Source organism: Prosopis cineraria, unplaced genomic scaffold (assembly GCF_029017545.1).
Source record: "Prosopis cineraria cultivar Desert tree isolate PC_DT_omini unplaced genomic scaffold, ASM2901754v1 PC4, whole genome shotgun sequence".
NCBI classification, from domain to species: Eukaryota; Viridiplantae; Streptophyta; class Magnoliopsida; order Fabales; family Fabaceae; genus Prosopis; species Prosopis cineraria.
This window is the reverse complement of record NW_026555335.1, coordinates 1,817,091-1,836,299: the sequence shown is the minus strand read 5'-3', so window position 1 is coordinate 1,836,299 and position 19,209 is coordinate 1,817,091. Positions and strand designations below refer to the sequence as shown.

Genomic DNA, 19,209 nt, shown 5'->3' with positions numbered 1-19,209 from the left:
ATCCATATAAAATTATGTTAAGACTTTTCTTGTATAAGTTTCTTGATATAGAAAAAAATTTATTACCTAAAAAGCCACACCATGACTTATAAATAAGACCAAATAGGCCTTCTAAAACCTACCTTATAAATGGGACTGGAGGAAGTAGATCAAATCATATATGAATATAAAAATTACCTTGCAATGAGAAACCTTGCTACAGAACCTTTAGATTACCAGAACTCTCGTGTTGATAACATATTATGAAATTAAACAGCTAAAAAAAAAGATATTGGAAGAAGAACTAAAGACAAGAGAATGAGAGAATTTCTTGTAGAGTATTGTGTACTTTAATACAAATTACATGTCCTATTTATAGGCATGATCTTACATATCAAATGTTACATAAATGATAAAGGTAAATAAAGGATAATTAATTCTTATAATAGTGGGAGTTCTATGGGAGAAGATGAAGATGAAGAAGTGATGAAAATGAACATTTACTATTATTTTAATATTCATAACAATTTCATGTTTTTTTGTTGACGCTGTCTGTTGTTATTAAATAATTGTTAATTATTTTTCTTCTTTGTCAACCAATTTTTTTTGTATTAATTGACAATTTTAATGTAACATATTTATTATAATCTTATTTTCATGTTACGATAATTCTTGTAGGGTCTCAAATGTAATTTTGGCACGAATTAATCTCCACGAGGACGACAAACTATCCAGGCTAATCCCACTATTACCAGAAGAAATCTGGTCAGAGGGGGGGAGAGGGACAATGAAGGGTTCGGTAGTTAGCGGCCAAAGCTACTGTGCGTCTCTTCCTCATGCACCTTCACCCCATAGGCATCGATGTGCTCCATTACCAGCGTTTCCCAAACTTTCCACATTTTCAGCTGGGTGCACCCTTCCGTCTCCTTCGCTTTCGCCTGTCATCCATCCTTTACACAATAAATCAGGGAGTAATTGCAACCGGTTTCATCGTCGAACCTCCGTAGCTTGCTCGTTTGACAGGGGCTTTGTGAACGAGGCTCCGGTCAAGGTACTTCGCCGAATTCTTGACTCTCCAGGGGTTCATCAAGGCCCTGCTTGTTTCGATGCTCTCAGTGCCAAGCTTGTTGAAAGAGCTGGATTCCGATACTGCTTTACCAGCGGTATGAACTTCTCAAGATTTAAGGATTTTGTCGTTATTGAAACAGGATATGATTTGGGAGAATGTCTACTTTTTCGGGGAGAAAGTAGAATTTATCTCGTGTGGCCATGTAGGTTTGGTTAAAAACTCTAGTCATCCCGTGTGCTTGCCTGTTATCAGTGATTACTTGATATATAGATAGGTGGGAACCATTCAAGACCATAAATCACTAATTATATTGCACAAGCGTCAAATGCATAAAGGTGCCAATTAGCTCTCGAATGCTAATCATGACATTGAAAGATGTTTGATTGTGTAATAACCAAAATTAATATTTTTAAGTGGCTTCTTCGTCCGGATTATTCATTCTTCAATTGGCTTTACTCGTTAATTTACTTCTTATTGACACTTCAAGTACCGCAACTACGAACTAAAGTTTACCGAATTCCATTTGTGCTATGCTCACAAATTTTTTAAATCTTAAATTTCATTACTTTAGATATATAAGGATCTGCAACTCAAGTTCTCTCCGTCTTTGAGCTCCTTGTAAGTTTATTTTAACTGTTTGGTATCAGTTTAACAACTGATCTTTTTAATACTCCATTATAGGAAACATGTCATTTTCGAGATGTTTGGATTTCAAAACCTTGGAGAATTTCCGTTTTCACGGCTTGAGCATTAAACCTTTATATTTTCACTAAATTCAGATCATATCGGCTTATAACTTATTTTAGAGTCATCTTCTCTAACTCAAAATGTTTACAGAACTTGAGTTTTGTTATTTGTAAAACACACACTCCCTCCATTAAAAAATATAAGGCATTTTTAACCGAATTTCATCTCCTGTTAAAATAGTAATTTACTTTCAAATTAATCCTTTCTTTCCATATTTACCCCTATTAAATACCCTACCCTATAATAAATATAAAGTCATTTATCAATAAGGGTACTTTTGAAAAAAAAAATAATGATTACACCTCGAAAGACTAAAAATATCTTACATTTTTTAACATCCAACTCCTTAAAAAATACCTTACATTTTTTAACAAAGGAAGTAATTGCTTTTGTTTTTACAGAACTAATATCCTTTGTTATGGCAAATATAGGCCGACATTTGAAGATAAATAAGTGGTAGGAAGCAAGTGACCAGGATCAATAAATATCAGCCTCATTTGCTATTTTATACCGCAAGATTGTCTTTCAGCTTGTAGATCAGCAATTTAACTTTTCTTTTCCGTGCTTTGTTTAGGTTTCTCAATATCAGCTTCCAGATTGGGGTTGCCAGATACAGGCTATATGTCTTATGGAGAAATGGTGGATCATGGGCAACAAATTACACAAGCTGTGTCAATTCCTGTCATTGGAGATGGCGATAATGGATATGGGAATGCAATGAATGTTAAAAGGACAGTCAAGGGTTATATTAGAGCTGGTTTTGCTGGAATCATTCTTGAAGATCAGGTTTCTTTCTGTATGTCATATTTTTATTCTGTAAGAGTTATGTGGTGATCTAATAATTTCTCCCAGTCTCTTTGTATCTCTCTCTAACTTGTCAGACCTAATAATCCTGAGGTCATGGATTTGAATTATTCTATTGTTTCCTTTAATCAGTTTTGCCTAATAATGGTTCCTAGGTATCTCCGAAAGCATGTGGCCACACAAAAGGAAGGAAAGTGGTGTCCAGAGAGGAGGCAGTGATGCGGATTAAAGCAGCTGTGGATGCTAGAATAGAGAGTGGCTCTGATATAGTCATTGTAGCACGAACTGATTCTTGTCAAGCAGTGTCGTTGGACGAAGCACTCCGAAGATCAAGGGCTTTTGCTGATGCTGGAGCAGATGTTCTATTTATTGATGCACTGATATCAAAAGAGGAAATGAAAGCATTTTGTGAAGTTTCTCCACTTATTCCAAAAATGGTATTTTTTTTATCTGCACTCAAATTTTCTTCATAACAAAATGTTTTACTTATTTGTCATGTGAAAGCTTCAAGGTAGTTTATAGAATTTTTATTTAATAAGCAGTAACTGTCATAAAGTCACATTCTCAAATTAGTCTTGTTTATTAGAAAAATTTCATGAGAAACTCTCAAGTAAATTCACATGTGGAATGAGGAAGTCCTGAATTGAAATCACAAATCCAATCTGAATGTACATAGCTTATCATTCAATTCCAGCAAATAAAATTATGGACTTCTTTAGTAACTTGCATGACTAGTTGTTGTTGTTTCATAGTTTCTGTTGGTTTTGTGTGTCTGTGTGTGTGTGTGTGTGTGTGAAGCCATCAGGAAAAAGTTTGCATTATTGTAAGATCTTGTAGTCTTGTGTAGGCCAATATGCTTGAAGGAGGAGGCAAAACACCTATACTTAATCCTCAAGAACTTGAAGATATTGGCTACAAGCTTGTGGCTTATCCACTTTCTTTGATTGGTGTTTCTATACAAGCAATGCAGGTGACATGCCTTTTCCTTTCGTCTTTCTAAGAAAAGAAAACGAGTTACTGGATGTGCTTGTTGGCAAATAAAATTAACTGAAATCTGACATTTTAACATGTTCGACATATAAAAGGAAATCCCAATACTCATCTTGTAAAACTAACATCCTTTAGGGTGTATCTAGATGCCAAAATCCAAACCCTTGCGTTATTATAAGTTAATGAATGCAATATATGGCATCATTTATTTGAGGCAATACTCTCTCACACTCTCAAAAATAGAAGACATTCTTTTTTTGTTTTGGTAATAAAAAATAAAAGACATTCTATCTAAAGCAAAGAAGGAATTGCTGTAATGTAATTTTGATAGGGAATATTTTGAAGATTATCTAGAATAATTTTATTGGGACTTTTAAGTGGGAATGATGAATTGGGATATTTTAACTAAATCTCATAAATATAATAACAAGGTCCATTGTCCAGTTTACTAATTTGACATGATGTTTTGAAGCTCATGTCTGTTCCTCATAAATGCTAATTAGTTTAAGATTGAGTTGAGACTTGAGGTGTGGAGAAATTATTATGTCCATTTGCCATGCTTGTTTACGCTGATTGTAATTGAGCCTATAACATATAGCAAAATTTTTAGCTCATGATTTGGAATTCTATCCAGCCTCTTTCAATATTTCTTTGGAACTAAAGGATAATTTAGTTTTTAGTAATTAAGGGTAAATGATGCCAAGGACTTAATTTGTAGGATTCCCTAACTGCCATTAAAGGAGGTCGTATTCCTCCCCCTGGAAGCATGCCGTCTTTTCAAGAAATGAAGGATATCTTAGGTTTCAATACTTACTATGAAGAAGAGAAGCGTTATGCTACAAGCCTGGATCAGCTTTCTACAACGAGAGGTTAGTGAAAGACCTTTTACATAAAAATTGCATTGCTTTTCTTAAGAGGTATCATAATGAAAGAGCACTAAGCTTCTTACATGTGTTATATACCTCTAAATTTTCTACTATAATAGCATATATACATTCTTGTTTTGCTTTCTCTTCAAACAATGTAGTACTTATATATCTGGATTCAGCATACCATTTCCATAGAAGTGTACAAAGGGAAGGTTCTTTTGCTGATAATAGAATCATCCCATGTGTTCATCCGCATGGATAATTTATCTTAGAGAGAATCTTGTGAAGTTTGTTGAGAGTTCTGTTTATGTGGAGAAAATATTCTCTAGGACATGTTTGATCATCAGACTTTATTTAAAAAAAAAAAACATCTGATTAATCATAAATAGTCAAGACAATTAGAGAACTTTCTTTTCGTTAAGGATCCATCTTGCCACTCTGGTACTCAACTCCATATCACCTCAAGGCAAAAAGATTAACAATTGAAGAGAAAGATCTAGCGCATATCACTGATATTCACATTGTATGTAAATGAATATATATTCTGCATTCCGCAATTGCATTCTTATGGTATGCAGTTATTTGTTAGTGAGCAGTAGCCTCTACAGTATACAAAGGAAGGATCAAGTTGATACAGAGGAGACAAGTCAAAGTTCTCAAGAACCCATTGTGGAAGTTATAACCCCTGATGTGTACAATGACTATGCTGCAGATGGTTCAAAGGACCCTTTTTCAAGGATCTGGTCTCGGACTCTGAGAATCAAAATAACAGGAAGGGATGGATTTGAGAAACTTGATCTTAGGATCCCTGTAAGTCACCTTGCATTTCCAGCCTCCTGGGGCAACATACTGGATTTAAGCAAATTCTGTGGCTTCAAAGTGCACAGTTTACATTAAAAATTGGGGATATTTGACAATGTCTTATTCGTATTTATTAAGTATAACTGCTAAAGGATACGGCTTACTGTTTTCCACATTTGCAGTGAAAAATTTTAGGAAAAACATGACTTTGGATGCACTTTGCTTACGTTTTGCTATTGGGCCCTGGATCTTTTTTTTCTTGTGTTTTAAGTCTCTACACTTTTGTTTTTCATTTTTTAGGTCCCTCCATGAGCAAAGTGTAAGGACCTTGGAGAGACCTAAAACAATAAAAAAACAAAAGTATAGAGATTTAAAATATCGGAAAAAAAAGTGCAGAGACCAATAGCATAAAGTGAGCAAAGTGTAAGGATTTAAAATTATGTTTTCTCAAAATTTTATTATTTCATGGTCTTGTCGCAACTTATATTTAAGGCTGGAATTGATGCATTGTGAATACTGATTACGGGAATAATTATTCTAATCCTTACCCATTTACCCTCTCATTTAGAGAAGTTGATATATATTTCATTATTTGAAAAATTTGAAAAATAAGGACTGAATTATAAGTGAGTCAAAAGTTGAGGGACTAAGTTGCAACGACTCATAGTTGAGGAACTGAGTCACAGTAAGTTATTATTGAGAGACTGTGTTACAAGTGAGTTAAAAATTAAAGAACTAAAATTAATTTTCTCTTATTTATAATATAATGTGTTGCTTTAGTGAGCATGTAAACATTGATATCTTGATCCCCCTGATATCGGTGGTCATGTACATTTACTGCAAGTAATTCCTCTATGGTCAATGTTCTTTAAGTTTTGTTTTGTCCCATGAAAAATTTTTTGTTCTTCTCTTTGACCAATTTTTCCCCCTTCATATCATACATTTGATCATATATAGGCGGGATTCTTGGAGGGAATCACAAGCATAGTTCCAGGTACTATTTTAGAAATTCTGCCATGAAGTTACGGTATAAATTGGTATCTATTCCAATTTGGCAACCTAAGCTGAGAGCTTCTGTCTCAACTTTACACAGCTCTGGGGGGCGTAAATCTCAAAGAACTGTTGGATGATGCAGCAGAGGAAGTAGGCGGCAAACAGTTGTTAGATTTTAATGACACTATGGGTGACAGAATTCAAGTATTTTTGGAGTGACATTACATTCCCATGGTAATAACATGATGTCAAGAGCATTTTTTATTTTTGGGAATTAACATGTCTGTTTGTTATCTTTTTTTGGCCTTAATTCGTTATCTGTTGATAATGCTGTCCCAGGTTTCCTTACATTCATAATAATGGTGATAAAAGTAGGCTGAAGATGATCAAAGGCTCCTCAAGGCATCCCATGGGGGTTTGAAGGGCAAAATCGAAGCCAGGTGTAATCCCCGTATCTTTCACAAGAACTACACTCGAGATTTTCTAAGATTCCATGGATTAATGACCTCGATAACCTTGGGGAGATGGATATACAACTCTTGCAAACAAATAAAACTGTAAGCTGGCGCCTAGGGTTGGATTATATAAACATTTGTCATTGCTAATCAGACCATTTTGGATGGTAATCTGGTTTGCAGTTTCTAGATCCCTTGCCCCCCATATGTCATCTTGTGGCGATTTAAGGGTTCTTCAAAGCGTGTACTTTTATGTTGGCGCAACTTAACGAAGTCAAGAACGTTCTCTCTTAACTCAAGATTAACTCTCCTCTGATACTTGGAAAAGATCCCTTTGGTGTTTAACTATTAAACTGCGGTTCCAACATTAACCATTCACAGTTGAACTCTTAAGCATGCGTACATGTAAATGTAGCTATATTTATCCGTCTCTTAGACTGGCTTGACAGAATGACGGATGCCACAAATCATTAAGCTCTTATACCTTGTGCCCACATAACTGGGCAAGGTCAGATTGTGAATTTTTGTTAGTATGAAAAATAAGCTGATGCTCACCTAATAATGAAACCATAAATTAATGCTTGCATAAAAGTAGAACGGGTTAATGGACTTCTCGTGTAGATGCGCGCCTGTATTTCATGAGCATGTTGTTTCCCAAGTTATATATCTCTATCTCTGATTCTATTTATAAATTATTTTTAACATATTTTATCAAAATTAAATAAAACTTTAAATTTCATTAACTTTTTAAAAATTTAATAAATTTTTAATTTTATTCTTATTAAATACACATTTTAAAAATAAAATATTCTAACATTTAATACTATTTTTAATATTTAATTAGAACAAAATGATAAATGTGGATGCAAAATTCAAAATAAAATATTCTAACATTTAATAATATTTGTAATATTTAATTAGAACAAAATGATAAATGTGGATGCAAAATTCATGAGGTGCACTATTGATCAAAACAAATATTTTTTCTCTTTCCTAATAGGACCGAAGGAGTATGATTATTGGAGATTTGATTGATTTTACACTCCGCTTATACTTGTTTAAGACTTTAGGCAATTCTTTTATTATCATCCACCAGAGTAAATTAAAATATTTTGTTTAACGATGGATCAGTTTTTATAACTTGATAAAATGTTGTCAAATTGAGTTCGGACTCTTGATCTATAGCCATGCTTTTTCCCCCCACCAAAAGCTATAGCAAGACTAGTGAGCCTAATTTAAAATTGAAGTAAGAGATAGGGGTTTTCATCATGTAAGCAAATGATTGAGAATTCAAATCATAATCCTTGTATGCATACTTAATTGAGAGAAGCGTGTCATTACTTTCAGTACCTTGAAGGAGATAATTTCTGCCTCCTCCTTTTGCTATAAAAATAATAATAATTGGCTTCATCTGTTGTTAACTCTTACCGTGGGCCTAGATCAGTGACGATAGCCAATTCACAGTACACATTCTAAAATAAAGCCAGTTTAATGAAGAAAGGCTGGGAAATCTAACCCATATTGGTAAAATAATCGTTAACGCATCTTCATGTATAGCTTAATGACGCACACTTCCAGTCATTTGGACCATCTCTATCATAATTCAGCAAGTCAATCTTTTCGAGGGAGTACCATATTTCGGTAATTTCAAGTGCAGTTTGATAGGAGATTACCAGTCTTGTTTTTTAAAAAAAAAACAGAGAGGGGCAATTTTGGACCAGAAAACAAAGCAAACGGTAAACTGATAATGCCAACAGCTCTCACAAAAGTAGCAAAGATTTACTTTTCCGTCTAAAAATATAAAACATTTTTAACCTAATTTTACTTTTAATAAAATAATTATTTATTTTTGAACTAATTTTATTTTTTCATATTTACCCTTATTTAATCAGATATATCACCTTAAAATAAATATAAAATAATTTATTTAATCGAATGATTATATCTTAAAAGACTGAAAATGTCTTACATTTTTTAACATCCAACCTTTCAAAAAATATTTCATATAAGAAGAACCATGTCTTTACATGTTTCATGTAAAGGGCTCAATCCCTATTCCCACACCTTGAAAAAGAAAAAGTAATATTGGCATTTTTAGGACTCCAATCACTTGTCACAATGTTCGAAGGAGATCTAGTACATTCATATTTGCGGTCAACATTCCTTCGTGAAAAAGTTGTCACACACGTGTCTGTGTTCAGCAGAAAATTACAAAAACTATTAATAGGAAATAGAAAAAGAATATATTAATTTCACACCACAGGTTGGTGTGCAAAAATGTGGGACAAACCAAAAGACAGAAGCCTGAGGTTATTCTAACCATTCACTGGTGTACTCAATACAAGCCAAAGCTGCTACAGAAACATGTGACCCTAAAAAGAATGACAATAGCAGAGGTTGAACAATAAACATACATCACACTGGGTCACTCTACAAAAAAATTACAACTCATGTTAAAAATACAGTGCTTTAAAATCAAATCTCAGATGTTGACCACTTAAGGTAGTAGCACACTTGCACCAGCATTGCCATGCCATCTCTTTCATCGTAGCAAAACAATCGGAGTAAAAATACTTTACCTTGCAATGTAGAATGGTGTTCACTTTCATCGGTAACCACCATATGGCTGTTGGGTGTAACCACCGGGACCCATCATGGAGTTATAATTACCTGGTATGTTGGACCCAGGAGGTATACCAGTAGGTGGTTGCATCTGGACTCCTTGCCCCATAGCCATGTTCATCCCCATCCCCATCCCTATCCCCATCCCCATTCCCATTGAGGGATTCATGCCCCCATAGGCCCCCATACCCATACCAACACCAGGACCGTTGCCCATGCCCATGCCCATTCCCACTCCTGAACCCATCATTGGGTTAGCTGGAACTCTGAGAGCACTAGCACCAGCACGACCAATACCTGAACCCGATCCCATAGCTTTGCCCATGGTCACAGTTGATGTTACAGTGGTGGCGGCAGGCTTCTCCATCCTCTTTTCCTTCCTATTAATGGCATCAAAGTCAATTCCTATATCTGCTAATGGGTTTATTTTAGCTGCATAGAAAAAGCATAAAACTCAATCATTCAAGCAGATGAGATGTTCATGTTATGAAAACTGAAAATCAGCACAGCTTGATAAGGTGTGTAATCACTCACGGCCAGATATATTCAAGTTAACCAGCCCTCTGCTTAGTGTATCTGCCCAAACAGTTGATTTTGTCTCAAACTTGTCGTTGGATTGTAGAGGAACTACAGCAATTGGTCCAGATGAAGAAACAGCATAGGATGAAGCATTAGGAGCATTCCCTCCAGTTGAACCAAATAAGCTACCTAAAACATCGTTTGGTTTTCCACCAGGCACACTTTGTGGTTGATTGGAAATCGACGAGCCAAAGGGAGCTGCAGTCCCCTGTTGTGCAACAAGGTTCCCACTGTTATACTGTGATGCAGGACCAAATGGAGATTGAGCATTAGATCCTCCCTGCTGTAGAAAATAGTTTGCACTCTGTGAATCCTGTCCTGTTGGAGCTTGAGAACCCATTGATGATGGAATAGGAGCTGTAGATCCTTGTGGGAGGAAGCTCTCGCTGCTGATCTGTCCATTATGTCCGTTTTGGGATTGAGATATGTTTGGAGGCTGTGGAGTCAAAGATCCCACCTGAGAGTTGAATCCGCCGTGTAGATTACCACTTGATTGTGCAGGTTGACCACCGGGAGCAGAAAAGGGTGGCTGCATAGATTGTTCACTAGGAGATGAAAATGCATGCTGTACAGGTTGACCAGTGTGAGCTGTAAAGGTCTGATACGGAAGTTGCCCAGTGGGAGTCGTAAAAGGTTGGGCATGCTGGCTAGCTGGAGCTGAAAAAGGAGATTGCACTGGTTGGTTTGTAGGAGCAGAAAAACCTTGCTGAACAAGATGGCCAGAGGGAACTGAAAAAGCTTGTTGTCCAGGTTGACTAGTTGCAGCAGAGAAACCTTGTGGCGCAAGTTGGCTGCTTGGTACAGAAAATGATTCCGGGGCAGATTGCCCAGTTGACGATAAAAAGGAGGGAGGTGAAGTTTGGGAAACAGTGGTTGATGTGTTTGGATGTGAAGTCATCACAGATAACGGTGCTGGAGGAAGAATGTCTGCAAGAATATCAGTTTCCTGCTGTGGAGCTGACAAATCCTGAGGCAAAAACTGGGAGCTTGTTGAGAAAGATTGTGGATGAGTGGCACCAGGTGTAGAGTGTGGTGCAGCAGAGAATGAGTCCCCAAACCTAAAGTTTGAGACATTTTCTGGATTAAGACCACTCGATTGGGATATTTCAAAACTCTGATATGTATGAGGTTGATTTGGAGCAGTTTCCATAGAAGGAATAGCCTTGAAAGGTGAGTCACCAAATGGATCTTCAAATGGCTGCCAAAAGTCATCCAACAATATTAGTTCGACAAAGATCACAAAGGACTAACATTTAAGAGGAAACCAGAAGGAACGTCTCATGCACGAAGACATTAAAGCATCTAAGAATTATTCAAAGCATATATGCTTATATAGCCATCTGCAGAAGACATGCTTCCAATTTCCAAATCCAATCTCCTCCACTAAAGGTCAAATTCTTTGTGGCCCACAAACAGGACTGACTAATAGTGCTGGCGACTTGGCATGCGCTTATGCGGATGTCAATTTAGTTTAAATTCTTTTGACACTAATATCAACCCATTCATCATAGACACATTTATGGAGATTTATCCACCGCATAAAATCACACGTTGCATTGAAAAATAAGCAGTTCTATAACCACCTATCACCATTGAACAAAATATCAAGTGTTTTGTGCAACTAAGAAAGGAGGAAAAACAATTTTATACCTATTTACACAAGAAGTGACAACAGTCGCACAATTCCTACCTGATTGATGTTATTGGGCCCAGATGCTGCTGCTGCAAAGGGAGTTGCAGAACCACCATTTGCATTGGCTTCAGGGGTAGTGGTTGCTGGTGTAGCTGGCACTAAAGCCAATGTGTTTGAAGAGAACGACTCTGAAAGTGAGCCAAGCAAATCTATTTCAACATTTTTAGAAGCGGCAGGAGCAGCTGAGAAGAAACATAAAGATATGGTAAGAGTATGCTGAGAGCATTACTTGAAAAAAAAAAAAAAGGCTGTCTTGATGTTAAAATGACTGCCAATGATAAATGAATGTGTATATGGATAAATATAAATAGGTAAGCCTAGATCATACTTAATTATTTAAATAAGTTTGGTCGTAAAGCCTAGGCCTATTATTTTTCTAAAATAGGTCAAATTAAGCCTTAATTAGATCAGGATAAGCTCATGAACTATTTCCACCCATACAGTCTTGTGAGAGCTTGACCTATTAGCATCATCATGGATGTCAACATAAACAACCATTATAGGTGGCTTTGTGATTTTCATTTTATTTTTTTACTCCGTCTATCCATACACAGTTTATCAAGTTTTACTTTTTATTTTAATAGTTGCTTCTGTTTTTTTTTTTTCTAGAAACATGAAATATTATTGAAAACCAAAAGATTTACAAAGACAAACTAAGTACAACGAATAAAAGACAAGAAAAATAACACAACAAAAAACCTCAAATACAATACAAAATGACACAAAGAAAGAAAAGAAACGACATCACCAAAACCATCGTAGGCTCTAAAATGGAATTAGAAAGCAAGAAATGCCAGAGTTACTGTGAAACTCTAAGAGATTAGAAGTTGCATGGGAAAATATGGATGGGGGATCATAGAATTATTATAACAGTCCCTTCCTTTGTAAACTATAACTGCTATCCAGATAACAGATTTATCACTTCTAAGTATCAAATTCAATATTGAAATTACAATAAACATCAAATGACTGCCAATGATAATTCGTTACATATTAAAGTCCACACTTGTAGTGTAAATATTAGAAATTCATTACACTAACTTTATTGTACTAACTGTTGCACTCCCCTTTATTATTCCCCTAAAAACAAGACAACATTGCAATGAATTAGAGCCTGTTGAGACCCTTTCAAGCAGCACCTCCTCTCAGCTATGACTCATTACAGCCTAATTATTCTACAACATTAAGCTAATTGTGGCTGGAGTGAGACTCCTTGAGCCAATCCTCTTTTCAAGGCATATGCCCCACCACCATATCTAGAAGGCCTCAATTGGCTGAACCCAGAAGTCCAATCACTGGACAATATCCCATGATCCCACCACATATGCCATACTGCCATCCCCAAAGTCAACTCATCAGGGCAAGGATACCGGAGCCCATATTGCTTTACTTGCAAGCACATGAACAGCAGCAAATTTTTCAGCACCTGATGAGTCAAACTGACAACAAAACCACATGCCCATTTGGATTTCAATTGGATATAATAGATTATGAAAATAATTGATTAAGTGATAGATTTTAATCATAATTGATTATGTTATAACGTAATGTGTTTGGATACTATTTTTCTAAAATTAATTTTAATAGAATTGAAGATGTTTGGATAATTTAATTAGAATTAATTTTTAACTATATAAATTATTATATAATTTAATGTTCAAATACCAGATATCAATTTTTTGAAGATACAAAGTTTAACTTTTATTAAGAAAAAAAAAAGGAAAAAGAAGAGAGTTTGATTTTATTTTTATTAAATTATGTGCTTTCTTTGTAATTTGTTCTTGGGCTTGTATTTGTAATTTTCCCCAACATTTTTGACAAACTTTTGGCAGAAAGCGGACGGAGGGAGCTTCTGGAAAAGTGCGTTTTGGCCCATAATCCATTTTTGATCATTTTCGACTGTTTGGATAATTGGCAGAAAAAATTGATTTTGGGGTCCAAAATGCTCGTTTTCCCCTTATCCAAACAGGCACCACATCATTGTGACTTGGGTGCATAACAAATAAACCCTCAGATAGCGCTTTCCCAGCCTCACTACAGAGTTCAAAGCAAATTGCAAACGGTGCTTTCCAACATCCAATCTAACAATTGAAACAACAACCAACCCCCACACTCCACATCAGAAAAGAAAGGAAAAGATCATTTACTGAATATAATTTAACAAGGCACATAAAACGCATGCATATACTTCAACCCCAACATGCATTGAGAATTCTTCAAAACAAAAACAGGAAGAAAAAATTACTACAAGCTTGCTTAGAAGCAACAAAAATTCTAGAAAGAATTTTGCATACCTGATACAGAACCACGGGGATCAAACTCATCAAAAGAATCAGCTTCTTGGTTTGCAGATGTAGCAATACCAACAGCAGCAGTTGCTGGGGTTGGATTATCACTTACATGAGGAGAAGATCCTGTATGAGCAGAATTTTGAGCTATATTATCATTGACATTTGGAGAAAAACCCCTTGGAACAGATGCTGTTGAAGCTTCTACATCCCTGCATTCAGGAAAATATTAGTAACAACTTTCTGTCGTTAGTACCAAGTACAACATGCAAAGTATAAACTTTCTGTCGTTAGTACTTAGTACATCACGTGAAGTATAAAATTCATGCCTTTCACTCTGTATAGGGCTTCGAGATTCACTAACAGCTTCTTCATAGCTAGGAGGGGCACTGACATTTTGCTGAGAAAGTTTGCGTTCTAGCCTGTCATTGCATAGAAAATGATCAATCTCAATAGTTCCAAGAGGCAACATGAAAGCAGGCACAAAATGATAGAGGAAGAGACAGAAGGATAAAGTGTAAGGTGATTGGAGAATATGCCTTGCTTCCAAAGAATGATCTTCAGCTTTCACACTGCTACCTCTAAAATAAAATGACATAAAAGATTAAGTAAATCCATGATCAAGCTATGCCACAGAATAATAGTTCCACAAAAATCCCGTTTTTTTTTTCAAATATAAGAAAGCCAGTTTTTTATGTTAAAATAAATATTTTAAGAAACTTTATTGCTGATATGCCAAATACAGTTAAAGGCTCACACCAGAAATTTTTCTAATGCATATGCAACAAAACCTGGTAAAAAGACTTGATTTACGACAGTTATCTCCACTTTTTTAGCTCAAATTTTTATTAGAAGAGTTAAGCCAAACTTCAGATATAATATAAAATGACCAATAACTAAAATCACAGAAGACCTCATGAAATTACCTGAGAAGTTCTCATGGGCAATTTTTCTACAAGATCTTGAAACACAGGGCCTCTTTCCTAGTATTTCATTAGCAATTTTCCCTTGTATTTCATTTCACTAGCCCCCCAAAAAATAAAAATTGATTGGTTATCATGTGCTCTGTCTTTACTTTTACGTTAGAATTCTTTTCTAGCAAAAGCCCAAAAGTGCTCTTCATAAAAGGAAGGTGACAGCTTTTTTTCAGAAAGATTTAAATTAAGCTTAACAGTAAAGGATCAATATCTTGAAAATCAAAACAATTTAAAGCCAATACAACCCATAATATAGTGATCAAAACATCAAATTGAAGAAAAGACATAAAATTGCATGACATCACAAAGGGAAGGATCCAGAACTACATGAACATTTAGAATAATACAAATAAAATATGTTATCTCATTTACGTATTTGTAGAAAAAAATAACTTCATAGAATGAATTATCATATTCAGTTCTAGGGGCATACCGAGATGAATGTTGGCCGTCGTCATCATAATTACGGTCCATATCAGCACTCCTGCTTCTTGAGCCACGTTGGTAATCATCAGCACCTGGACTTCTTCCCTGATATTCATCATCCCTGTAACCATCTCTGCTATAGCGTTCTTCATTATCTCTGCCATAACGATCACCATCACGACTGTGCCGATCATCTTCCCTGTATCCATACTCTCTTTCTCTGCCATAACCATACCCATATCTATCTTCATCCCTGCTTCCATATCGATCACCATCATATCTATCACCATAACCTCCACCGCCAGAATATGACCCAGGCCTATACATTCCACCAGTTGAAGTGTTTCGAAACCTGGTAACCCATTAAGGACAGTTACATCTCTCCTCAAATATGAGAACCCACATATATTTATATCTAAAACATATTAGAACCTGTGATTTTAGACTTATAATCTGAAAACCAAAAGTTCCATTGTTCCAATAAAAAACCAATGGATCTTCTAAACTAGGAAAATAAAATGTCTGACCTAAAAATTTCAGGTGCTAGCTAAAAGCAGCAGCAAGCAAAATAACCAAGCGACATATCAAAATTAATTAGCAACAGCAGACTTACTTATCTCTGTTGGCTGCAGCTTTCTGTCTAACTTCTATTATTTTTTCTTTATCATTCACAAGGAGAACAAGACTCTGAGATTTCCTCCTAACATTGTTACCCTGGTCTCTTCCACTGGAATCAATATATTGAAAATCGGACAATGTCTGTTGACAATTTCACACGGTACTTACAATCATATCAAGTCGCATTCTAAATTTATAAATCACTTCAAATAAACTGGTCCTCTGCATGAAAAATTATAGAGCAATATGTAACTTCAAGTGGAATCTGGGAAAAGGAAATTACAGATATTTGATAGGCATGTTCTCGGATCTCATCTATAACTCGTTCTGACCCATGAGCCACCAGATATTCTAAAACTGTCAAAGCCTGTCAATCAACAGTATTAACCTCAAAATGTTTCAAAACACTATAAAAAATTTTAAAAGCAACAAATTATATAAAAGAAAATATCCTGGGATTGCATTAACCCTATTCACCACAACACATTAAAGAGCTCTAAAATGTGCGAGAACATACTCCCTCCAGTCCAAAACATTTGTAAACTTTGCCCTATATTTTAGACTGGAGGGAATCTATTCTCAATTTCTTTATTGTGAATAACAATTTGGAATATAATAATCAATTCTATTATAATATTATTAATATTAATCATCCTATGTATGGATATAATTTTAATATTCATCAACTATAAGTCAACAAATCATCAGATTAATAAACTAATTTTTGGAAGGGAAAAAAAAAATCCATATTCCCATATTTTTTGGGGATATAAAAAATCCTGCAGTGTCTTCGCAAAGCAGTAGCATACGTTTTGGAAAAGGAATAAGATAAGAAGCAAGCATTAATAAAAAAAAATTCAACTAAAACAGAAGTTCAACTGAAACCTTGTAGACATGCCGCCAATTCTTGCCAGTGTCGTTAATCCGCTTCCAGATCACTGCCATAATCATCTGGTATTCATGACTGCAGAAACACTCAATATCAGCTTCTCAGGAAAACTACAATACCAAGCATTAAAAAGGTAAGAGTAAAAGCTTACTAATTTCTGGTTGCCTGTGCAATATCTGCAAGAAGTGATCCATGAGGACCCCATGGTTCATTGCTGGTAGCATCAAGAACCTAGAAGAAGGGAGATAGAGGGATCAACTTAATTAAGATTTTCCTTTTAAAATTACACCATGCTATCCTCAATAAAGTGGTAAATTATTATACAAAATACTCAGGCTTGGGACAAATCCTTCCTCTGATGATGAGAATGAAGTATGACATGAAAAGTTTCAAAGAGAATATCGAAAGAAGAAAATGTTCACCTTCTGTTCTATCCCAGGAACTTTCAGCACTTTCTTATTTACTTCTCTTTTACTGCAACAATACAAAAAACAGTGAGGTAGATTATAAATAGTGAAGGAATATGCTTATTTTTCAGTAAGAATCTGAAATTATCCTAACTTTAGAAAATGAGTATGATTTTGCAAATTATATGAATCCATAAATATAAGCAACTGAGAACAGCTATTAGATCCACGTCATTTTTTAACTAAGTAATGAATGATAAACAGTTGGCTTACAGGTCTCTAACAGTTTGACCAATGGCCTTCTTCATTGGAGTTGGAGTTCAGTATGATCTATGAGCCAGCACCGCGGGTTGCACTTGTCCTATTTAAATAAAGCCTGCTTCTAATTTTTCTCACACGCTGATTCAAGGAAAGATAAGACACTCTTAGCAAATATAATGGTTACTTACATTCGAATGAGCAGTTCAAGCATTTCTTTATGTTTTTACTTGCACAGGGATTATCATCAATCGAAGAGATCTCATTTAGTTAGATGCTTGATTTATTCGTAAAAGAATATAACTAGCAGGAGTTACCAGGTATCATTGTCTATTCAGCATGTCGTGAAAGGAATGAGCACAAACGACATATAAAGTAGAATCATTTTTTAATGCACTTGCTTGGATGCAAAATAAAAATTGAGCAAAAGTTGAGCGCCCAATTCGATCAAATAAAACACTGATCATGTGAAAAGGCTTAACTACAGAGAACGACTCATCAGAGAAATCCAGAAATAATTAAACAGAACACCTTCAACTTCCTCGGGCAAAAAGAATTGAAAGGAACAAAAAAATAAATAAATAAAGACCAAAAGGGGACGTCAGGACTATATACAAAGAAATGAGAAAAGAAAAGGCCTTTATACTGATCCAAAAAAAACCACCAATGAACAAGAAAAGAAAGATTGTCAATAACCAATACAGAATTCACATGATCAAACCCAAATGACCAGGTGTTCCAATTCAAACCCAGAAGAATGACTGTAGCAATTCTTAAAACTAATATGTTCAATACATGTATCAGATCGAAGACACTGAAATCTGAAAAAATCAAATCCAAGCCAGATCTGAGTGACGCGAAATGAGATCGAACCTGATCCAATCGGAAGCTTTTGTCGGCAGGAAGGGGAAGATGAATACGGTCGAGCCCGTTGTGAGGAAGAGAAAACAAGAAGACAGATAGATATTACAAGGGATAAGAGGGATTCACAATACAGAGGAGCTCTACGAGTTGGGGTTTGATGATGTCTCACCCTCAAACAACAAAATCACGTCGAGGAAGAGAATGATGAGGGTGCCTGGGCTGCCTGCTGGCTGGCTCTGGATCCCTTATTTCTCTTTTATTTTCTCTCTCTACAAACTCGGAGTTAAACGAAAGAAAAAAGGACGAGAAAGACAGCGCAACTTACACGCAGGGAATTGAGGAACAAAAGCCTTTTTCATTTTTAAATATGCTACTCCTATTCCATGTTTATTCTTGTGGAGAATTATTATTTATTTATTCATTTATTATTGATCGTCGTTATTTATTTATCACTTACTTATATATTATACTGTTATTATTATATGCTTTTGAAAAGTCTTTGGTAATAATGACGCTTGTGCGAGTGAATGCCATCCAGAAAGCTGTATGGTTGAATGAATCCCTCCTCACCTATTTTGACAGGAACGCACGCACCAACTTTTTTATTTTATTTATTGTTGTTTTGTTATTTGATAGTGTTTCTCTATTGCGCAAGCGATACAGCCAACTTCTTTGTGTCTATTAGATTCGTCAACATAATTAGGAAGTTTCTAATTACGTTAATTTATAGCCCAAAGTTGACTCGCTATGGATGAAAGCAAATCAAATTCACGTTCTTACTTAACTTTCGCTCTCCAGCTATTTTTATTCCTATCCTCAAGAAAACGTATGGTGACTCAAGTCATTTTTTTTATATCAAGGGTCACAATTATAAAACTCTG

The 19,209-nt window shown here is 35.4% G+C and overlaps 2 protein-coding genes across 5 annotated transcripts; one reads left to right on the top strand and one right to left on the bottom strand.

Moving 5' to 3' along the window:
- The first annotated feature begins 713 nt into the window (after positions 1-713).
- Positions 714-7,006, top strand: LOC129309763 (uncharacterized). Of its 2 annotated transcripts, none has more exons than XM_054951471.1 (9): positions 714-1,142; positions 2,370-2,581; positions 2,755-3,036; positions 3,447-3,569; positions 4,308-4,458; positions 5,171-5,268; positions 6,217-6,253; positions 6,353-6,486; positions 6,592-7,006. In XM_054951471.1, the coding sequence occupies exons 1-8, from the start codon at positions 767-769 to the stop codon at positions 6,469-6,471; spliced, it is 1,398 nt and encodes a 465-aa protein (XP_054807446.1). In that variant the 5' UTR covers positions 714-766; the 3' UTR covers positions 6,472-6,486; positions 6,592-7,006. The 2 variants fall into 2 exon arrangements, with proteins under 2 accessions (XP_054807446.1, XP_054807445.1); XM_054951470.1 differs by having other exon boundaries at positions 716-1,142; positions 5,048-5,268.
- A 1,921-nt stretch (positions 7,007-8,927) lies between these two features.
- On the bottom strand, positions 8,928-18,654 carry LOC129308573 (clathrin interactor EPSIN 3-like). Of its 3 annotated transcripts, none has more exons than XM_054949770.1 (14): positions 18,338-18,654; positions 17,480-17,605; positions 17,222-17,273; positions 16,951-17,030; positions 16,796-16,874; positions 16,194-16,277; positions 15,906-16,051; positions 15,300-15,644; positions 14,429-14,470; positions 14,219-14,311; positions 13,896-14,101; positions 11,599-11,783; positions 9,864-11,106; positions 8,928-9,761 (listed from the first exon to the last, which is right to left on the bottom strand). In XM_054949770.1, exons 2-14 carry the CDS (start codon positions 17,512-17,514, stop codon positions 9,313-9,315), a joined length of 3,039 nt encoding a protein of 1,012 aa, XP_054805745.1. In that variant the 5' UTR covers positions 17,515-17,605; positions 18,338-18,654; the 3' UTR covers positions 8,928-9,312. The 3 variants fall into 3 exon arrangements, with proteins under 3 accessions (XP_054805745.1, XP_054805747.1, XP_054805746.1); XM_054949772.1 differs by having other exon boundaries at positions 11,599-11,729; XM_054949771.1 differs by having other exon boundaries at positions 14,429-14,461.
- Positions 18,655-19,209: the final 555 nt, after the last annotated feature.

Coding starts and splice junctions, on each gene's coding strand:
- LOC129309763 (XM_054951470.1), top strand. CDS start 767: ATGAAGGGTTCGGTAGTTAGCGGCCAAAGCTACTGTGCGTCTCTTCCT. Junction 3,037..3,446: donor CTCCACTTATTCCAAAAATG/GTATTTTTTTTA, acceptor AGTCTTGTGTAG/GCCAATATGCTTGAAGGAGG. Junction 3,570..4,307: donor TTTCTATACAAGCAATGCAG/GTGACATGCCTT, acceptor CTTAATTTGTAG/GATTCCCTAACTGCCATTAA.
- LOC129308573 (XM_054949770.1), bottom strand. CDS start 17,514: ATGAAGAAGGCCATTGGTCAAACTGTTAGAGACCT. Junction 17,274..17,479: donor GGTCAAACTGTTAGAGACCT/GTAAGCCAACTG, acceptor GTATTGTTGCAG/TAAAAGAGAAGTAAATAAGA. Junction 16,052..16,193: donor AACATGCCTATCAAATATCT/GTAATTTCCTTT, acceptor AATTGTCAACAG/ACATTGTCCGATTTTCAATA.